The following is a 22,639-nucleotide window of genomic DNA, read 5'->3' as shown; positions in this document are numbered from 1 at the left end:
GGGATCCTCTGTAGACAGGACTGTGTTTCCTACTTCTAATGTTATCAAAGTCTTGACTGTAATTCTTCAAGGTGAATGTCAGAAGTTAGGTTGCAAATGAATTTGCTAGCATTTGAAATACTAATGATTTGGGGTTTTTTTCAGGGGTGAATGTTGAAGAAACCTCAGTCTTTGCTATTATCTTACAATTGCTTAAGTACAAATTAAAGCAATTTTAAAAGTTGGGAGATATCTCTTTGGCTTCATTTAACAATTTTGGAACAAAATACTGACTGTAAACTAACCGTAAAATCTATAACTACACATTGACAAGATTTAATTTCGTAAAGTGATTTGAACAAATCAAAGCATTTTCACATTTCACTTAAAGACAATACGCTGCAGAGATTAGCAAATACAAGATCTTTGCCTCCTCAGGTTTTGGTAGAAGAGAAAATAATTGTTTTCTTGTTGAAGTAAAAGAAATACCATTTTATTTTCAGTTGCAGGAATATTTGCCCCATATTTAAGTAAATGAAAATCCTGGCTACAGACTGAAGAGTTTGAATATCAATTCAGATAACAATGTAATAATACCCTGAGAAATTAATTATATGATAAAAGAGGATGAAAAAAAGATCTAGAAAATTAATCACTTCACAATGTATGATTTGTATCACTACCTAAAGGGAAAATCATAGCAACTCTTGTTAAAATATGCAATATGAGGCAACAATACCTGCACAAACAAATATTCAAGTTTGGGTGCCCAAATCCATGCGCTTTGGACAGTTTTCTTTAACACTGGAAAACAGAGACAAGCTTCACATTGTCCAAGGCAGGTATCAAGAGTTACATGTATTGCAGGTGGATTGAAGAAATTAATTTTCTTCGTCAATGCAAGTAAGAATGAGCATTTTGAGAGATTGATTTGTCTCCTTTTAAAGCAGACTTCTTGCTGAGGTCACATAGCTCACTCCGTTAAGCATCTCTTCTTATTCACTGCCTCTAGGTGAAACTGAGATTGCTCAGCCTCGTGGAGAGTTTAGCATACTGGTATCTAAGGCTGGATACAATGAAGTCTACCAAAACTGCATAGATTACACGTGTAATCTTTGAAAATATCAGAGTGACTTTTAGTTGAGAAACCTAAGTCTATGGTATTTTTTTTTCCCAGATGCTAAGCTTAAAAATTCCCTCTGAACTGAAATATTTTATTCCCATTAGAAATATACAGAGTGAGGAAGTCTTTTCTAAATGCCTAATTGCTTACATACAAAACAGGTATCAATATGCTTGGGGTTTAGGTTATTTTTCAAAGTATAACTTGCTTTCCAAATTAAATGTAGAAAGAATTTCTAACCAGTAATGTATGCCTGCTATCCATGACTGCCTTGCCCTCTCTTTCATAGGTACATCGGCACTGTGCATTTCTCTCACTGAAACAGAAATAACTCCTCTACAAAGTTTCTCCCTAAATTGAAAATCTAGGCAAAGAAGGTTAGAAAAGAAGAGACAAAGCATAATTTCTGACACTACAAATTCATTCATGCCATAAATAGCAAGGTGGTTTGGTTTCTTAATGCTTACGTATGACAATAAAACTGGTAGTAAGAAGCCTCCAATGTCAGAAAATTGAATATTATTAAGGATTATGACTATCAACTAGAACTCCAATATTAGAAATGGTGGTATAAATCAGGTCAAAGCTGCGCTGGCTCTGAAGAAGTCAGGGTTAGGAACAAGACTTGCTGAGTTTATGCCAGAGAAATTCTCATTTGAGCAAATCATTCAACAAAATCCACTGTATCTTGTCTGTGTGTCAGCGAAAAGACAAAGCACTGCAGTGGGAAATTTTCATGCTTACTCCGTGCAGTCTGCTGCTGATCACCAACTAAGAACAAACATGCTACATTTCATATCTCTAGTTCAGCCTGAGACATTGCATACTGGGTGCCACAAGAGCAAAAAAGTATGAACAGTCTTTGCCCAGGAGGGTAAAGCTTGCTCTGGAGTTACCTCAATGGCCTTCAGTTAGCCTTAGCCTTGAATTTGAAGGTTTCCATTCACAGTCATCCAGTTAGAGTCTGGGTCTTGGTCAGAGTTCATTCACCTTGAACAGCTGTGTAGCTCAGTATCATGACATCATGGTGTTACCATGGTGTTATACACCGGATTTTTTTTCAATAGTTTATCTCAGTTTTGCCCTTCTGGTTCAGGTCTTCCACTGGCATATTTACAAACATTCCTGTGTACTGAAGTTGGGTCCTCTCAAGGAATTTCTTTCAAGTGGAACCATTTATCCAGATTATTAACAGAGGATGCCACCACCTATGGAATCCTTGAGCAACAAGGACTTATTGGATTCGCATATGTGCCTGTATGTGCATTGCAGCTTGGGAAGCCAAACATACCTTTCTGTTTATTGGCTGGGACTATCATTTGTGGAGCTTCAGGTGCATGGCAGGTTAGAGCTGTGGGGTCTACACACCAGACAGGACACATCACAGCCCATAAGTGATGCTTACAAGGACTGATCTGAGCATGAGTAAAGAAACCCTAATCTGTGCAGAGTAGCAGCTTGCACAGCTCTAGAGCCCTGATCTTATGAAATGCACTTATTGGCAGAAGGCTACTGTTTACTCCTGCTTTCTTTTCCACAGGAGCAGTGTCTTCAATCACAGTGAGTGCCACCTCTGTGCAGTCCAGCATGTGCTCATTAGGGGATGCTGAGCTCCCAGCAGCTCCCTGCCAGAAGCTCATTAATTACAAGAACAGAAGCTCCGCCTGTGTGTTGTGCCAGCATGTGGTTTCCATGTGGCGTGTGTTTATGCAACTGTGGAAATCACTGGCCTCTGCTGTGCCTTACAGAGTGACAAGGAAATGTCAGTAAACTCAAGGGTGTGCTTGTCCACTACTTGCGCAAAACGACCCTGCTTTCATCATGCCAGAGAGGGGCCAATGATATGAGGTCACTTCACCAGTGTCATGTCACTTGCCCACTGTAGTAGTTGCATAGATAGACCAGCAAAGTTGAAGAGATTCACATTTTATCCTGGAGGCAGTTGATCATATGCCAAGGTCAGTGAAAACAGAGACAAAACTGAGTTAGGCTATATTATGTGGAGTTCTTTTATGTGACTCTTTCAGATTCCCAGTGTCCCCAGCCCCAGAGAGGTTGTTTGCCTGGGTTTCATGGATAGCAAATGGTAGGAAAAAGTCAGCGGCTCACTTTGTGCCAGCCAGCATAGCTCCGCTGGATGCTATGGACAGATACCACTCTGCACCATGTGAGGATCTGGTGCACTGTCTTTTGGGCCTCTTGATGGCTTTAAGTGATTCACATTCTAACTGAAAAATAAACCTATTTTCAGACATTGGTAAAACATCAAATTAGAGCTTAATTTCTTGACTGCTATCATCAGACCCAGCCAAAGGAGCTTCCTGTAATTTTAGAATGTCTCAAGAAGATTTATAGATCTGAGGGAAACACTCTTTTCCATCTTCCTGGTGATTTAGCCTTCCACTTGCTTTTTAACTTCTGTCCATCTTTAAATCCTGTAGAAACAACACCAAAGCTAAACAGAGAATGATAATGTGCTCTTACCATCTGCACAGACCTCTCTACTAGAGATGCCATGTTTAACCTAGGAAGACTCCTACCAGGGCAGTGGGAGTTCAAATGGAAAGCTTTCTCTAATAAATATATTTTAAGGGTGTGTACAGTGATAGAGAGCATCACACTCACTGATATCCTTGCCAGGATTCAGTACAATGGAACATCAAAATAGAAATGAGCTTCATGAGCAGATGTCAACCTTTTTTTAATGTTAGACTGAACCAAAGCTTTATGGGAAAATGCAAATGCAGGAATAAGATTGGAAAAAAACGAAACCCATAAGATAATGATCATAGCAGTGAAGGAAACTTCCAAACACGGTGTTATAACTATTGTATGTAAGTTGAACAGTCTTCTTAACAATAGTTCCTATGTAGATAACCACAGTAATAGTGATCAGTGCTTTTGGACTTGGTGGTTACAGATGTTATCCTTTTGTTGTACATATATGTATAACATGCATCTGTAGTGTAATACACTGCTGCAAATGAGGGGTGAGGTGTTCTCATCTGCCATCTGGAAAGGGATCAAGCATTTTAGTACCATAGAAGGAATGTTTACAATACACAAGTGAGTTTTTTTCATTACTCAAATAAATGGAAGCAGTAACTGGAGTAACTGGAAAAACAAAGTAGTATGAGAGAGCTTGGAGCAGAGGCCAGCCATAGGGTCAGTAGAGAAGTACGGACTTTTGACAGCAAAATATAAGCTTCAGCTTCAACAGGTGGCAGCTGCGCTCTGCAGCTACTGCAGATAACTTGAAATAAAATACAAGGAACTGTAGAGCCAATACACCTGTGCTCTTCTAAGAACTGCATAAATTTAAGACAGTGGTTCTTCTTAGAACTTTCTGGTCATACTTGCAGGAAAACATGTGACTGAAAATCAGATCTGAAGCTGAATACTTTATTTCTGTTATCTGATGCTAAGCGATGGCTGAGACTAACTTCCAAACAGAATAAAAAAATTGACTCCCTGGATTCATCTTCCATCTTTGCTTTGTTTTCATTTTTAGAAATGCCTGAGCTGATTCCCATGGAAAAATTTACTCAAACAAAAGAACCTGAGAACAGGAGCACTCTATCAGAGTGAAGATCCATCTGGCCCAATACTCGGTCTCCAAAGTGGCCCACCATAAATGCTCAAAGGAGAAGACATGAGCATTGCAAGTCTACTCCTGTAAGGGTCCTGGCAGGGCTCACAGGCCTCCGTGGCTGGTACTGGACTCCCCTGGGACCCCCACCCTCACTGTCTCCTGCCAAGGGCCCAGGGGAGGTGGTGTCTCAGCTCAGCCTGGGGCCCTCAGCCCCTGCCTGAGTGATGCTGCAGGGGTGCCTGTCTCTGCCTCTGTCTCCTGGATGGAGCTGGGACATGCAGTGCAAGGAGCTGCTCTCCTGGGTGGAGCCCTCTGTCCTAGGTCAGAGCTTGTCATGCATATTGTCAGGTGTAGCATCACATAACCTCCCTCTCCCCTTCCCGCTCTCCCTTTCTCCCCTCCCTTTCCCTTTCCCTTTCCCTTTCCCTTTCCCTTTCCCTTTCCCTTTCCCTTTCCCTTTCCCTTTCCCTTTCCCTTTCCCTTTCCCTTTCCCTTTCCCTTCCCCTTCCCCTTCCCCTTCCCCTTCCCCTTCCCCTTCCCCTTCCCCTTCCCCTTCCCCTTTCCCTCCACTGGAGTCAAATAACAATGAGATTATTTGCCTGAAATACCAAAAGATTTCAGCTCCAAAAACTCTTTCAAGAACACATAACACAAATGATACAAGTGGAAATGGGATTTTATTTTATGTTATTTTCACTGGCAATCGGCTGTTCCCTGAGCATGTGAGCAAGACCTGCTTCCTCATCCTACAGGCTGGTCACGCCTCCCAGGAGATGCCCAAGCCCTGTTCTCCCTCAACCTTGAGCCGTGTCAGGGGCCTTCCAAGAGTGGCCTGATGGCGCTGGCCTGATCAACCTTCTCTGATCCTCCTCCAATCCCAATCTGATCCTCTGCCAGTCCTGTACCTCTTCTTGTCCTCTGCTCCTTTGTTCCACTCTTCTCCTCTAGGCTCCTTGCTTCTGCTCTGCTCCTGTCCTTTTCTTCACTCTTCTGCTGTTCCGTTCCTCTGTTTTCTGTGCTCTCCTGTCTTCCTCCATCCCTCACTGCTCTTCTGATCCCCTTCACAACCTTCTCACCCTACTCCTCACTTCTGATCTTAGCTTTTCATTCCTCTTGCTTCTTCTCCTGGCTCTTCTGCTTCGCTTGTCTTCTCTGCCATCTGCTCCTCACTCTTGTTATCTGTGGTTCTTTGCTTCTCTGTTCCTCTACTACCTGTACTCCTCTCTGTGCTCCTCTCTGGCCCTCTGCTCTCCTTACTGGTCTCTTGCACTCCTCTCTGTGATTTTCTCTGCTCCTTTTTGCTCCTCTGTGTTCTGCTCTGCTCCTTTGTTCTCCTCCATGTTCCTCTCTGTGCTCCTACCTCCTCTCCTCTCCTCTCCTCTCCTCTCCTCTCCTCTCCTCTCCTCTCCTCTCCTCTCCTCTCCTCTCCTCTCCTCTCCTCTCCTCTCCTCTCCTCTCCTCTCCTCTCCTCTCCTCTCCTCTCCTCTCCTCTCCTCTCCTCTCCTCTCCTCTCCTCTCCTCTCCTCTCCTCTCCTCTCCTCTCCTCTCCTCTCCTCTCCTCTCCTCTCCTCTCCTCTCCTCTCCTCTCCTCTCCTCTCCTCTCCTCTCCTCTCCTCTCCTCTCCTCTCCTCTCCTCTCCTCGCCTCTCCTCTCCTCTCCTCTCCTCTCCTCTCCTCTCCTCTCCTCGCCTCTCCTCTCCTCGCCTCTCCTCTCCTCGCCTCTCCTCTCCTCTCCTCTCCTCGCCTCTCCTCTCCTCGCCTCTCCTCTCCTCGCCTCTCCTCTCCTCGCCTCTCCTCTCCTCGCCTCTCCTCTCCTCGCCTCTCCTCTCCTCTCCTCGCCTCTCCTCTCCTCTCCTCTCCTCGCCTCTCCTCTCCTCGCCTCTCCTCTCCTCGCCTCTCCTCTCCTCTCCTCGCCTCTCCTCTCCTCTCCTCTCCTCTCCTCGCCTCTCCTCTCCTCGCCTCGCCTCGCCTCGCCTCGCCTCTCCTCGCCTCGCCTCTCCTCGCCTCTCCTCGCCTCTCCTCTCCTCGCCTCTCCTCGCCTCGCCTCGCCTCGCCTCGCCTCGCCTCGCCTCGCCTCGCCTCGCCTCGCCTCGCCTCGCCTCGCCTCGCCTCTCTCCTCAAGGCCACCTTCAAGGAACACAAGGAGCAGGCAAATAGCCAAAATGGAGCCCTGGCAAGAGGTCATGCTCAGGGCTCCTCAGGAATTCATTCCCTTGGTGCCCAATCCTATCCAGCTGAAAAAGCCTGACATCCTCAGGCACCTCCATGAGACAATGGCTCGCCTCACCTCCATCACCTTTGCCCAGCTTCTAGGTGTCCTTCCTCATTCCCCTCCACGTAATTCCTCCAGCACTTCTAGGGCTTCCTCTCTGATGTGCTCAGGCTGCCTGCCTGGCCAGGTCTGGCAGCAGAACACAGGATGATGAAGCTTTCTTTCCCCCGAGGCATTGTGATGTTGATGTTGCCAGGTGGTGGCCTTGTGACATGGAGATGACTGGCCCCCGCCATGCACAGCCCCATGTGCCCATTGCCCTTCCATCCATCATCGTTCTGAATAAAGCCTCTGATCTCCTCACTGCACTCCTTGCTGTGCTACCCTGACCTCTGCTGTGTTCTTTGCTGCTTTTCACTGCTCCTTGCTGCACTTCTCTGTGCTCCTCTCCACTCTGCTCTTCTTCAGCGCCTCTCTCCTCTAGGCTCCTCTAGGCTCCTCTAGGCTCCTCTAGGCTCCTCTAGGCTCCTTTGCTTTTTTTCCTCCGCTATCTGCCCCTGCTCTCCTCCATGCTTCTGATCCACTTCTCCTCAATGCACCTCGGTGCTCCAGTCCGCTCCTCTGTGCTCCTCTCTGCCCTCTTCCATGCTCCTCTCTCCTCCTCTGAGCTCTACTGTGCCACACTTGTCCTCTCAGCTCCTCGCCTCTGCTCTGCTCCTGTCCTTTGCTGTCCACCTCTGTCATTCTCTATCTCCTTGCACTCTTCTGATGCTCTGCTCTTTATCGCTCTCCACTGCTCCTCTGCTCCTTTCCTCTTCCGTGCTCCTCACTGCTCCTCTCTCGTCCACTGAGCTACTTCTTATTTCTTTGCGCTCCTGTGCTATTCCCTGCCCCTCTGTTTATATCCTCCTCCTCTCCTCCTCTCTCCTCCTCTCTGTTCCTGCTTGCTGCTCTTCCTTGCTGGTCCATTTCTCCTCATCTGTGGTCTGCTGTTCTTCTCTGCTCCCCATTGTGCTCCCCTCTGTTCTCTCCCCTGCTCTCCCCTCTCCCGCTATCACTCCCCTCTTTCAAGAAGCCTAAGCTACTATAAAAAAGTTTTAAAACCTAAAACATCACAATAATCTGAAATACCGTAACAGTCTACGAAAAATGAAAAGTACTATAAGAAACTAAAAAAGCCTGACAACATCATGGAAGAGTCCAAAATAACAAAAACAACCATAAAAGCATCAGAAAATAACCAAATAAATTTAAAATGCTGTCAAAGTCAAAAAACAACCTAAAACACCAGAACACTCTGAAAATTACATGAAATAGCGTGTAAGTGTCAGAAAACAACCTAAAATACATAAAACAACAAAACCCCTTCTTAAACCATCATTAAAGATTGTGAGAAACAACCTCTAAAACACCACGGAAGAGTGAAAGATACCATAAATACCATAAAACAATCCAAATAACCTGAAAAGGGGGCATGAGCAACAGGCAAGAAGCCAGCTGAAAAGGCCCAGAGGAGCCCTGGCAAGGGGCTGTTCTCACAAACCAAATCTCACGGGCCACCCTTGGAGCCTGGGCTGGGAGTCCAAGAAAGCCTCCTCCCCCTGGATGTGAGGCACCAGGGCCACCTTCAAGGAGCACAAGGAGCAGGCAAACAGCCAAAATGGAGCCCTGGCAAGGGGTCGTGCTCAGGGCTCCTCAGGAATTCATTCCCTTGGTGCCCAATCCTATCCAGCTGAAAAAGCCTGACAGCCTCAGGCACCTCCATGAGACAATGGCTCGCCTCACCTCCATCACCTTTGCCCAGCCTCTAGGTGTCCTTCCTCATTCCCCTCCACGTAATTCCTCCAGCACTTCTAGGGCTTCCTCTCTGATGTGCTCAGGCTGCCTGCCTGGCCAGGTCTGGCAGCAGAACACAGGACGATGAAGCTTTCTTTCCCCCGAGGCATTGTGATGTCTGTGTTGCCGGGTGATGGCCTTGTGACATGGAGGTGACCCCCCCCTTGCCCCCACCCATGCACAGCCCCATGTGCCCTGCACCCTTCCGCCCAGCATCTGCAGAGAAAGGCCTGTGGGTGCTGGCCCTGAGGCCGTCCCTGTGCCCAGGAGTCCCAGGGAACTGTCCCTGCCCATGGTGGCCATGCTCTGGGCACAGCTGCTTGGTGTCCTTGATGCCTCCTCTGTCACTCAGCTCCCAAAGACAAACTCATACTTTTCTCTCAGGCCACTGCAGAAATCACCCCTGCATCCCAGAGACCCCCTCTGTCTGCTGTCCCATCTCTGTGTCAGAACTAATGTCTGTGAGGCCCCACAGCAAAGAGGACAAGGGACACAAACCCTTTTTGGAGAGCATAGCAGGGGATGGATTTTGCAGCCACAACCAGAGGAAAGTCAAAGAGTAAGTGGAGCCATAGACTGGGATGAATGATGCCAAAAGACCAACATGGAAATAACACAAGCTCTGAAAAACACGTGAGCAGAGGTCACACTGGTGTGGTGGAAAGGTTGCTCAGTTTCAGCCCTACAACATTTGGATCTACTCCCAAAACACAACCAGACAAAGAGTCTCCCAAGTGGCAAAAATAGCCCCTTCCTGCTGTCATCACTGCATTCCCTTTTCTCCCTGAAACCAAGCTGCATGGTTGGCTGTGTTTCTATGGGGTATAAAACACACTTCTGCCACACTGTATGACTCCTGCAGCTCAGACCTTCCCCTTTCTGAGAATTCTTTCTCCACCTGACTTTGTTGGAAGATGTCCAGATCTTATGTAAAGCCCTGGGAAATCTCTCTTTCCTTTAGGATGTAGTATTTTTAGTACTGAAAGAGTAAGGAAGGTACATGGCTATGATACCAGAATGGAAGAGAAGGGCTTGGTTTCCTCTCCACGTTCTTGGCCCCACTGTCTGCAGGGATGTGCTTTACTTCTGGGAGTGGGAATAAAGGTTTCCAATGACTTTTTAAATTGATTCTGTAGACATTTAGTGAAGTTTGTTGCTGGTAATGCTGAGATGGGTAAGGAGTTGGCTGCCCAGGTGGTCATCTGCCACTGAAAGAAAGGCAACTGCTTCTTTTTAAGAGAACCTATGCACCTATGAGATTGCATTTATACATCTGCCTGCAACCACCCGAGAATGTCAGTGTGATCAAACTACTGATTATGTCATTCAGATACAAAGGAACTTATTGTCTTTTTTTTAATCAATGAAATAATAGATGGAAAACAATCTTCTAGTACATCCATGGTAATTAGTTTCCAACACTGGTGCAATGAGTACAGAATGCTGCCAGGCTACTTCTATTCATTGAAAGTGTCACCTTATTTTTAGCCTTATTATTTAGCCTGGAGAAGAGGAGGCTGAGGGGAGACTTCATTGCTCTCTATAACTACCTGAAAGGAGATTGTAGAGAGGAGGGTGCTGGCCTCTTCTCCCAAGTGACGGGGGACAGGACAAGAGGGATTGGCCTCAAGCTCCGCCAGGGGAGATTTAGGCTGGACATTAGGAAAAACTTTTTCACAGAAGGGGTCATTGGGCACTGGAACAGGCTGCCCAGGGAGGTAGTTGAGTCACCTTCCCTGGAGGTGTTTATGGCACAGGTGGACGAGGTGCTAAGGGGCATGGTTTAGTGTTTGATAGGAATGGTTGGATTCGATGATCTAGTGGGTCTCTTCCAACCTGGTTATTCTATGATTCTATGATTCTATGATTATTTTGGTGCAAGCTCTGTGTGCTGTATCTGAGAGATCAGCAGGCAGAGCAAGGCTAGAGATATATTTCCTTGCTGTCAGTGCCCCCTGTCCAGAGGGCTTCTAGGCAAAAGAGGATCCTTAAGTAGCAAGGATTTCAAAAGGTGCTGGATTTACATGGTACAACCTACTCTTTGAGTTACACTTGAAAACAAACTGGCAGCCAGTGCATCTTAAGACCAAGGCTCCTTCTTTGCAAAGGGCCCCAAAGGGCAAACGAATGCTGAACCAGCATGTCCTGAAACAATTAGCTCTAACTGTACTAAATTGTATTCCCTTCCTCTGCTGTATCTAGTAACAATCCAGATGGGAAGTAACAAATTCCTAGATAACTGCACTGCCTGCCACATCAAAAAATAACCTCATGTCTTTTAACCAGTGTAGATGGGAAATTTTTGGAAGTACAGGTGTTACTTGGCTTTTTGCTTTCTTTAACAATTTCTTGGCTTTCCTTTTTCAACTATGGCCATTGACGGCCTGATCTTGTGTTTATGTCTCATCCCAAATATTTCCCTATGAACACTTCTAACACAGCAGGGCCCTTCAGTGTGAGGGTTTTCAGTACAAAGCAAGTGCTGTTTACAGCACTGGAATGCAAGGATTCTTCTCACACCCTAGGGTTCAGGTGGCCTGAAGTTCATTGTTGCGTTTGAGACACCTGACCAAACATACGCTACTAATGTCTTCCTCCTCTCGAGTCCTTTAATAGACGTGTTTCAGGCAGCTGCTGTAGAAATAAAGGAGAAAGTTTTAAAGATGTGTTGTGCTTGGCTGCCCTTTCCTGGTGCTTTTGGCTGGCTGGGAAACAACTCACCATGGAGGCAATATCCAACATTTCCTTCAGCTATTCAAAAAAATCCACCAGAGAGGGAGATTTCATTAGCGAGCAACATGTCTGACATTGTGCGAGTGCTGTTCCAATATAGACAATATTAGTATCTATATTTGAAGCTGAGTATCACTTTGATTCCCATGGCTTAGTTGTTGTGATTGCCCATTTGGCAAGTCCAGCTCGGGTGGCTGTATGATGGGAAAGGCAGCAGGTGCACGGGAACACGTCCTTCCTTGCTTCACTCAGGACTTCTCCCTCTGATGAACGCTCCTAATATTTCCCCAGGGACCATCTCTCCTTTTCACCCACATCTGTAAGAGCGAGACTGTTGGAACAAATAATCCTAAGGGCAACATCATTCTGGCAGTGGGAGCTAGCAGAAGGTGGAAATTAAATGGAAGGGAGTTAAGCACTTTCAATGTCCAAATTCAGCAGCTCAGTTAACTAAGAAAAACTTCTTGGAAAGGCAAGTATAGGGGCATAGGCACTGACTGTTGACTTCCACCAGTGAGAGAGGATTTTTTTACACTCGATTTATCCAGGACAGATCCAGAACATCGTCTGTCTTTGGAAATCTGGAGACTACTAGGCATACATGCAAGTAATAAAACCCATCTCTTTGATAGGACAAGGTTTGTAGGAAGGGACAGTATCTTTCATTAGCTCAATTGGTATGGCTGGAAAAAGTAGCAAACTTAAGGCAAGAGCCTCTCTTCACGGCTGCAACAGAAGCAGCATCTTTCAAAGCTGAATGCTAGTTCAGAGTAGTTATTTCAAGTTCAGTTCTCCTGACAGGTTGCATTATTTATTTGCTTCAAAGCAGAAGTTCTAAGGCTGAAAAATTTTAGCCCAAAGCTACAGGTTGCTTTATAGAAATAGCTTTTGTTTCACTACAATTCTTTGCACTTTATACATACCATTTCTTTAATTCAAAAATCAATATTTTGTGATGATAAATTTTACATCATTTCTGTAGAAGTGTTCTGGGTGGAAACGTCTGGTTTTGTGTGGTTATAAGGCAACTGCTTATGAGTGGACTATGGTCATGGATACAGGCTTTAGTAATTATTTTAATGATGTAAATGCGATGTGGGATGCCCGGCATCAGGAGATGTGAGGTATTTCTTGGAGTGAAGCTTCTACAGCCTCCCCAGAGCCGCCTCCCCAGAGGTTTAACACTGTTATGATACTTCCCACAGTCACTTGGGCCACCAGTGACAAGGTCTCTGCTGAAACTTCTCATTGCTTTCAGCTTTTCCACCACCTGTGCTCTTACCAGGGCCAGCTGCTGCCAGCACCAAGAATGTCTATTGCTATACAAGTCACTAAGTATGAAATAATGCAGCAATAAACAAGGGGCACTACCTGGCACCAGGAGGGTGGTAAAAATACCCAGGCAGTCAGTGAGGGGAGCTTCTTCAGAGCCAGTCTGTACCATAACAGAGTAGCAGATCTTGGCACACAGGGGCATTTCCTGAGTCAGGGAAATACCAGGGGAGTGAAGCGACCCTCCAGGAGCCATCAACTTTTGCAGGAGATGATGATGGAGCATGAGCATTGCCAGAGCAACAGTGGCTACCTCCACGTCTACAAAAAGCATTCTAGGGAGCACTGGTGAACATGAGCACTGTGAACAGAGCAGGCAAACAGGGTGTGGTGTGTCAGCCAGAGTGTGGAGTGATAATTTGCGCAGAAGCGTGTGCAGGAAGTGTGTTGTCACTCTACGAGCTCAAAAGGTGAGTTCAATTGGTGATCATCATCCACTCAGAAGGAGCTTAGCTATGGTATCCACCCATCAGAAAGCTATGATGTCCTCAGAATGGATGTGGCAACTGAGCTCCCACAAAAACATACAATTGTCAAGGTGTCAAGGCTGCTAGGAAAGCCAGAGCCTTTCACTGGTAACAGATGGAAGCAGTGAGGTGTGACCAGGTGGGTCGTCTGCTCAGCCTGGTGACACAGCTATGAGAGGAAGTAGAGAGGTTAAAGATCATCAAAGAGGCTGAGACAGAGAGAGACTGGTGGAGCCATGCTCTTCCCTCCCTGGGGCAGAAACAGGACCAAACACCAGGAAAAAAACTACGTCAAGGGGATCCTGAATCCTTCCCGAGCCAGGATGGAGGCAGTAGCTTAAAGGAAAGGAGTGAATGGAGGTAAGACCATGCTCAGGTTGGCAGGAAAACCCTCTCCTTTCCCACTTCGTCTTCCCATGAACCAATAGGTCTGAGGTTTTGGATATGGAAGTCAATGGATGATGAGGATGAAGGTCCACGTACATCACAGATGTCACCAAGGGCAGGAAGGTCTACCTCCAGAATCACAACCACCTTCAAGAGGAAGAAAAGACAAGTTATAGTTGTTTGCTGCCTCTGTGGGGCCCAGATTAAGGACATCATTAGGAAACTTCCTAGCTTGGTATGGACCTTGGACTATTACCCATTATTGCTCTTCCATGGGAGTGGCAGTGAAACTGCAACGCACCATCTAAGAGCAATCAAAAGAGACTTCAGGGCCTTGGGAAGGTTGCATTTTCTTCTCTCCTTCCAGTTCTGCACAGTGACATTGGAAGACACAGACACCCCCAGACTGTTAGTACATGGCTCTGTGGCTGGTGTCATTGCCATAATTTTGGGTTTTTTTTGATAACTGGATGGTCTGCACAGCACCAGACTTGCTGGCATCAGCTGAGATTCACCTTTCTCAAAGGGGTAGACAGTCTTTGCTGAGGAGCTTGCAGGGTTCATTGACAGCACTTTAAACGAGTCTTGAAGGTAGATAATACCAGGCTCACCAGTGACAAACTCTGGGATGACACACCAGGGTTAGAGGTGCTAGCAAGGACCCTCAGCCTGTTTCTCTGAGATGTGCTGCCTACACTGCGGCATGCTTGGTCTTACAGAGATGAGCCAGGGGTTCCCGAGGTAACAAGAGCCAACAGGACAACTGGTAAAACACCTGAGGTGAAACACCTGAGAGACGGGATGCCCTCCAAAAGGACCTGGACAAGCTTGAGGAGTTGGCCCATGTGAATTTCATGAAGTTTACAAGGCCAGAGGTCCTGCACCTGGGGCAGAGCAATCTTTGGTATCAATACAGACTGGAAGATTAAGAGATTGACAGAAGCACTGCCAAGTAGGACTTGGGGATACTGGTGGATGAAAAACTGGACATGAACCGACAGTATGCACTCACAGCCCAGAAGGCCAACTGTATCATGGGCTTCATCAAAAGAAATATGGTCAGCAGGTCAAGGGAGGTGATTCTGCCCCTCTACTCCACTCTAGTGAGATCCCACCTGGATTGTTCAATTCTGGAGCAATCAGCACAGGAAAGACATGGACCTGCTGGAGTGAGTCCAGAGGAATGCCACAAATGGTCGGAGGGATGGAACACCTCTCCTACAAAGAAAGGCTGAGAGAGCCTGGAAAACAGAAAGCTCTAGGGAGACCTTCTTGTGGCCTTTCAGCACTTAATGGGGGCCTCAAGAATGAAAGGCACAAACTTTTTAGCAGTGTCTGTTGCGACAGGACAAGGTGTAATGGTATTAAACTGAAAGAGGATAGATTTAGGCTAGATATAAGGATGATACTTTTTACGAGGATGGTGAAACACTAGAACAAGTTGCCCAGACTGATAGTAGAAGCCACATCCCTGTAAGCGCTCACAATCAGGTTGGATGGGGCTCTGAGCATCCTGATCTAGTTGAAGATGTCTCTTCTCATAGATGACCTTAAAGATCCCTTCCAACCCAAACAATTCTACGATTCTGTGATTCTATGATCCCTATAACAAATCACCCCATGAAATTATCAGAAGCAGCTCTCATACAAGGAAAAGAATCAGCTGAAGCAACCACATAAAAAATTTTGAAATGACACAGCATTGGGAAGAGAGAAAGGGCTTTCCCCACACCTTTGCAAACCCCACAGGATAATGGAAAATACCCGCCAGCCTTGTGCCTGAGGACAGGACATCCCTGCTAGACTGTTGCTTGTCCTGGGGAGTCAGGGATATAGAGGGGACAGGGTGAGGAGCACTTTCTGGTAGCCTGAAGAGCTCGCACAGAGTGCTGGATGGGGGCAGGTGGCATGGGCACAAACCCCTGCCAGCCAGACTGGGATGGCAGCGACAGGGATGATGAGGGCAAGCATGCTTTCTCCACTGAAGACAGAACTGAGTCCCTGGCCTAGCCTGAAGGATAATTTTAGTGCAGAAGGTGAAAACCAACCCTCTCCTTCAGCGTCACACAGGCTGTAATGCAAAGCTAGCAGCTCAGCTGTTGCCTTTTCAGGAATGCCAAATCTGTTTAACAGCTCTGGGCAAGCGTGGGAAAAAACCCAGTGGGAAGCGGGGTGAGCCCAGCAGGCTTTCCTTTCCTCTCCTTTCCTTTTGTTCATGAGCCTCTTTTCCTGGCGTCAATGAAGCCTCAGCTGAGCCAAATTAATGGTGATGGCTGGGTGCTGAGCACATGAGCAACAACCTCAGGCACTGAGTGAGCGTGCAGGGGTGCAAAGGGTAAGCCCGCACGTATTACACACATGCATCATTGTATTACGTGTTGTAATGCAGAGGCTGGAAACCGTCCATGACATTCGTGCTATTGCAGCAATGCCAACAAGCCTCTGCGGACCCCGCTCACTGAGGTGGTGATGCTGGCCCAGAGCTGTCACAATTGGGAAGACAAAAGCAGGTGAAAAGCAGAATTACTGTTCCCACTTTGCAGAGTGGGAAAGAAAGGATTCTGAAGTGTGTTCCCATGGATGGAGTGATGAGAAGAGTAATTCTTCTGTCCTCCGACATGCTCAATGTCTGCTCAGATGCAGCACCCCTCCTGAAAGGTACCTATGTCCCTGTAGCTCAACAGGCAGGTTCCTGGTTGCTCACTCATGCCTGCAAAATGTGCACTGCTGGGCTACATGTCCTTATTTCAAACAGAATGTAATACTTTAACTATGTGTATAATTTCATTCAATATGCAGTTTCAGGCTCTGTGCTGAAACAGCCACATCAAACCACACAGGTCTTTATCATTGAGCACGTTAAACCAGTATGCACTCAAAGTAACTTTTAGAAATTTACCCTAGCAGCTTCATAGAAGCATCTCATCATTCTCATCAAACATATCTGTCACTGTTTTCTGGGACTACTCATTGTATCATGAGCTTTTTTCGCTCTCACCAACAAAGAAATAAATGCTCAGAAGTGTTTAAAGAGCCTTCCAAGCTCATCTCATTTGTTTCTATGTCTAAGTGCAGACAGAAAATTCGATTTATATATGCCTGAGTCCATGCTAAACATGCAACCTTCTGGAAAGGTAGCTGAGGGAGTCCTCGGGATCATTAGAGTCAGGGACCTCTATCTTCTTCTAGAAGTGCTCTTTGTAAACCTCTATTTCTCTCAGCTAGGAAGCAGGCAACAAACTGATGTGCATGAAGTGCCTTTCTATCATGTGGGAACATCCTGCAGCTTGCTTCCAGTACTAGTTTGTGGCAAATGATGCAGGAGTTGCAGGATGTGATGCAGGTGCCATGCCAGCTCCTATATCAGTCAGGATTTTGAGGCATCAACAACTGCATCTGAGCCAATGCTGCTGTAATCATTGACCACCAATATACAGCTCAGTTTGTGTTGCCCACATGTGGTTATGGCTGGCACCACTTTTGCACTTGAGATAAGGTTGCTGACAAAATTATAGAATCATAGAATAATCAGGTTAGAAGAGACCCACTAGATCATCGAGTCCAACCATTCCTATCAAACACTAAACCATGCCCCTTAGCACCTCGTCCACACGTGCCTTAAACACCTCCAGGGAAGGTGACTCAATCACCTCCCTGGGCAGCCTGTTCCAGTGCCCAGTGACCCTTTCTGTGAAAATTTTTTCCTGATGTCCAGCCTAAATCTCCCTTGGCAGAGCTTGAGGCCATTTCCTCTTGTCCTGTCCCCTGTCACTTGGGAGAAGAGGCCAGCTCCCTCCTCTCCACAACCTCCTTTCAGGTAGTTGTAGAGAGCCATGAGGTCTCCCCTCAGCCTCCTCTTCTCCAGGCTAAACAACCCCAGTTCTCTCAGCCATTCCTCGTAAGGCCTGTTCTCCAGCTCTTCCAGCTTTGTTGCTCTTCTCTAGACTCGCTCCAGAGCCTCAACATCCTTCTTGTGGTGAGGGGCCCAGAACTGAACACAGGATTCGAGGAGCGGTCTCACCAGTGCTGAGTACAGAAGGAGAATAACCTCCCTGGACCTGCTGGTCACGCCATTTCTGATACAGGCCAAGATGCCATTGGCCTTCTTGGCCACCTGGGCACACTGCTGGCTCATGTTCAGTCGCTGTCAACCAACACCCCCAGGTCCCTCTCCTCCAGGCAGCTTAGAGGCCAGGTTCTGATCAGATCCATCAGGTATTTAGGGGCTCAACATGTACTGAAACAAATGGAAGTGAGGGTTGAAAATGCCATTTCATATGTGGATTCCACTGACATTAGGAAGTAAAATGTAGTGGGAAAAGAGAAGCAAGGTTGCAAGGAGTTAATTATGGGCACTAGAATGAAACGAGCCTCAAGGTTGAAAACACAGTAATTTCATTAGATGTCCCAAAAGAACACTGTATTGTTTAGAGATTTCTTGACTGAAATTCGCTTTGACTGTGGATTATTGTATTTCTTCTTACATTCGTCATGAAAGTTGGCATACCGTGGTAAATGCAGCACTTCCATGGCATAGAGCATGCTTGAAGCTGCAAGATCCGGCCCTAATACTAGAGCTAAGCAAACTGTTAAAATAGGAACTGAACCAAATGTCCAGATATCCTCCCCAAACTCAAACTAGAGCTGTTTTGAGGTTCAGGAATGTTTGGTTAACTTTAAATAAAACAATGTTGTGTTTCTACACATCCTGCTTTCAGCAAAGCCTCCAAGCAGAAATACAAAAATATGGCAGGCAGATCCATGTTTGCACTACTTCTGGCCAGCTGAAACCAGGAAGCACTGGGCACTGGAAATCTCACAAAACCAGCTTTGTCTCAGGATATTCAGCTCCTGTCACTGTTACCCAGTAGAATACAATGTAACTCATACAGACACCAATTTATTATTAATTTTTCAAACACATTACCCAGACCATCAGACATATGAAAGCCCCATACTTCCTTTACCAGGGCAGCATGCTATATGGCTGTTTTAAAGTCCTTATATGCTCATTCTTATTGACTCATTCACATAGCAGCATAAAGACAAGATGTTTCTTGTGGTGCCTGATAACAAAGTGCAGCAAATGATAACAAAGAAAACAAACTGGACATGTGCATTCACTGCTTCACATTTGGTTTGTGGCTAATTTGAAACAGGTAATCCAAAATATCTTTGTTTGACATCTCTCTTTATTGAATTTGCTGAGCATAAATACAAAGAAAACAGTATTGGTTTAGATGTACATATTTAGCCATATAAAATCGCCCTGTATGTCACAACAACATTTTTAAAGCATCTCTGTGTATCACACTTTTGCAAATTCATATTTAATGGAACATTTAATTTTATTGCTAAAAACTGTATCGCTGTCAGCAAAAACATAATACAACCACCCTGATTACTCAGCTCTCTGCTCTACCACAACAAAGTCATCCCAAATGATACGGTACCACAGTTTCATTTTTGCTAGCCAGATTTATTTTATTTTCCAGATTCTAACAAGACACAGATATTGAGAAACGCATGTTAATCACTGCCCTAATGGGAACAATATGCAGCTAGCATTTAAACTGTCAGAAAAAATGCAGAGGGCAAGTACAGACTAAATGCACCCTAAATTCAAGAAAACCCAGTCCTATCCACTAGCATGTTTTGGTGAAATGGTCATATCCGAGAGAAAAGTTTCAATGAACTATCTACATTTTAGCAGGTGTGTGTATATGCTTTCCTTAGGCACAAGGCAAAGTAAAATGCCGTTCTGGCCACAACTGTGAAATCAAAATAACCACTGCATCACTTGCTTACGTACAAGAAGCTATGTACATACAAGTGCTAAAAGCCTGCCCAACATCTCTGCTCCAGTAATGGTGTTAGCTTTCAGTTTTCTGTCAGCTATTGTACTATTGGCCAGTAAACTATGTATCCTATTTGCACAGGACTTTCTATCGCTTTGACATTAGATCATTTCTCTTCACTAGAAATTGTCCTGCAAAAGAAATCTGTTTGTGGGGAAGAGTCCAGCAGCCACTGAAGAAGCAACAGAACTTGATAACAATGATAAAATGACACCAAACGTCCCCGTGTCGCACTGTTTTCAGCCAGACAACTTCTGGAGGAAACTACTAACCGAGATCTGAAAGAGGACAAGAATCTGGCTTTAAATGTGTTTGCAAAAAAATTATAAAATGCACACCTAGGCTTACAGAATAAATCAACTGATTTCATTTGTTAAAAGTGCAAAACCCATCACCATTCCAGACTTCTAAAGGCTTGAGGGTGCATGAAAATTTGGTTTGAACTTTCTAAAGCAAAATATGTGCACTTACCGTGCTTGTTTTGGTTAGTTATTTATTTCCCTTAAGGAAACTTTCACTCTGCCCACCTGAAAAATATGTGGAGGTGATAGTCTGAAATGCTGACTGAACAGAAAATACGGCAGGCACCAGTGGAGTGGGTACGAAAGAAAGTCAGATTGTCATTTATGCTTAGATTGTAGTGCCTTGCAGTCATCCAGACAGAAGACATCGAAAACCCTCTCCCACCCATTCCTCCTCCCACGTCCCCACACCAGTCACACAGCTCTGTCTTTTACTCCATACGGATCACCAAGCACTATGTGAACACTGATTTAACTTTCACTAATCTCCCACTAAACCGAGCTTTTTTTAACTTCTAGCAGGAATTATAAAGGTGTTTCCATACTCTTTGAGTAAGGACTTTCGAAAGTCACTACAAAATATTAAAGCCATTTAAAGTGCAGTACCTCTTAAGGTCTTTGCATAGGTTAAAACTAGTATTGTCATGAAAAGTGCATGCTAAAGTAAAATATGACTGAAAAATGTCTCACTGCACTGTACTGGAATACTTCCCCCAAAGTGTCGTAAATGCAAGAAAACTTTGGCTTACTTTTTTAGGGGTGTCCCTCTCCCTCTTTCTGTAATGTTCATGTCATTCTTCCAAGTGACAAAAAAAGTCAGCTGGCATTACATGAATAGAGCTACTCCAGTTTCTTTTTCAAAAAAAAAAAATCAGCTCAAACATTAGACTACCAGCTTCCTGAAGGGCAGAAAGAAAAAAAACACAAAGTAAAACAAAACCAAGAGAATGAATTTCCATACTTGCGATGTGCATTGCCTAAAACTGTATTTTTTGCTTACGGATGAGGTCCTACCCAGGACACATATCCCCTTTCCTCAAGTCCCCAGAAGCAGTAACAAGAGCAACAACATCTAGCTTTCCCTTCTAGATATTACCATTATTGTAGTCTGCTTAAGTTTTGTCTTCCTGGAAAAATAAATACTGAAACCTCTGCAAAATGAAAATCAGTCACAGCTTTAATAAATAGTATCTATAAATATTATCTTTGTGGTAACTATAAGCTACTTCAAGTGCATCACTGAATAGATTAATGTGATGAAAGAGATCTTTTTTGTTACAAATTTTACTCAGTTACATGTTTATGTTCTCTTGCAGGCAAAAATTTGCAATTCCCAAAAGAGCAACAATAAGCTTGAAAAACCAGGTTAGACGTCAGCATCTGACTATTAATATCCATCCTCTTGGCTAATATTTGTTTGCCTAGGGCAGCCAGTGTCCATAATCAGCACTCGTCTTTCATCTTCCTCAGCTGGGCTTTCTGGCAGGTGCTGGGTGGGGTGAACACTGAGGGGTCAGCAATGCCCAGCTGTAGATCAAAAAAGCGAGTGGAGGTTGTCACGCTGCTGTTCTTCGTATAGGTTTCTTGTACTGGATAACAGTCTTTGACTGTGTAAACACCAACCCAGGATTCCACTGTAACCAAACAGAAATGTAACTACTTCAGATGACAAGAATAAGTGAATGTATCGCGATGACATCAATCAAAAAAACAGCCGTTCCTACAGGCCTATATTCCAGTTTATATGCTGGAACCGCCCATAGTTCTGTCCATATGTATAGCAACACCAAGAAAGGCCACAAAACTGGTATAATTTGTACACTGCAATGATCTTAAACCTGAACATGTTGGTGACAAGCACATTTCAAATCATAACACCATCATGGCATTGGTATGTCACCTTTCAAGCATTCCTCTACTCAAGGACCACCACTTCTGCTTAGACCCAAATTTAGCTGTGTTCTGCACAAGTCTGATTTCTCTCATCTCTCGTGCCACTTTCATGTCAGCACTTACTCACTTCACCAGGAAAGCAATGAAATGCTCTGTTTTCCCTAAAGGCAAATTTTGGTGCCAGCAGCTTGGGTAGCATGGGGACATTTCACCTTATACTCTGTTCTTGACAAGCTGAAAGGTGTTATTACTGAAAACCTGTGGTCTATTTCACAATGTTGGTCCTCAACATAGCCTTTGACACTCTAAAACGCTTACTTTCTCTACCTATGAAGGACACCTGATTCCTTCCTGCAGGAAGTTCTGCAGGAACCTTGTCTTCTGCTGTGCTGGGGATTCCTCTGCACCAGAACTGACAGTCTTGCTTCCCATCCTGCTTCCACAGCTTTTGGTTTTCTATAATCTTAACTGACATTTCCTACACTGATAATACTCAAATCTTTAATCCAAATAAACATGAACTTACTTAATCTTTTTCCATATTACTGTCTCAAGCACAGAGGGTTTGTCTCATTAGAAGATGAATATTCCTAAATGTAACTCCAGTGCTCCATCTCTTCCTTTAACTCATTCCTTCTATTTATCATAATCTGTTCATATCATCAGCATCATATTTTTCTTAATTCCTGTTCCTCTCTAACATTTCTACCTACTCCTTAATTATCTCAACACTCACTGAGTGCTGATCTCCTCCACACGTGATGTAGCAAGTCTGTTGCTTTTTTAAACTTCAGTTTAATTCCACAACGTGCTTGTCTCAGAGGTGTTCCCTTTCTTTCTTCTCCCTTCTGGTCATCTGCCATCACCTCTACTTTCACCACTATGCTATTTCTGAAGTCAGTACCACTGAAGTGGCTTCCTTTGAA

General features: G+C 45.0%; 2 protein-coding genes across 2 annotated transcripts in view; one reads left to right on the top strand and one right to left on the bottom strand.

Annotated features, from left to right (window-relative positions):
• STAC (SH3 and cysteine rich domain) overlaps positions 1-22,639 on the top strand; it is a 598,932-nt gene that overhangs the window by 378,286 nt on the left and 198,007 nt on the right. The window lies entirely within an intron of this gene.
• EPDR1 (ependymin related 1) overlaps positions 19,302-22,639 on the bottom strand; it is a 30,412-nt gene continuing 27,074 nt past the window's right edge. Inside the window, exon 3 of the mRNA XM_069860395.1 lies at positions 19,302-21,454. Within this exon, the coding sequence (XP_069716496.1) occupies positions 21,264-21,454 (191 nt within the window). The 3' untranslated portion in view covers positions 19,302-21,263. The remainder of the gene's footprint in view (positions 21,455-22,639) is intronic.

The sequence above is a fragment of the Phaenicophaeus curvirostris genome, chromosome 6 (genome assembly GCF_032191515.1).
Source record: "Phaenicophaeus curvirostris isolate KB17595 chromosome 6, BPBGC_Pcur_1.0, whole genome shotgun sequence".
NCBI lineage: Eukaryota > Metazoa > Chordata > Aves > Cuculiformes > Cuculidae > Phaenicophaeus > Phaenicophaeus curvirostris.
The sequence above is the reverse complement of the archived record's forward strand: the minus strand, read 5'-3'. Positions and strand labels throughout refer to the sequence as shown.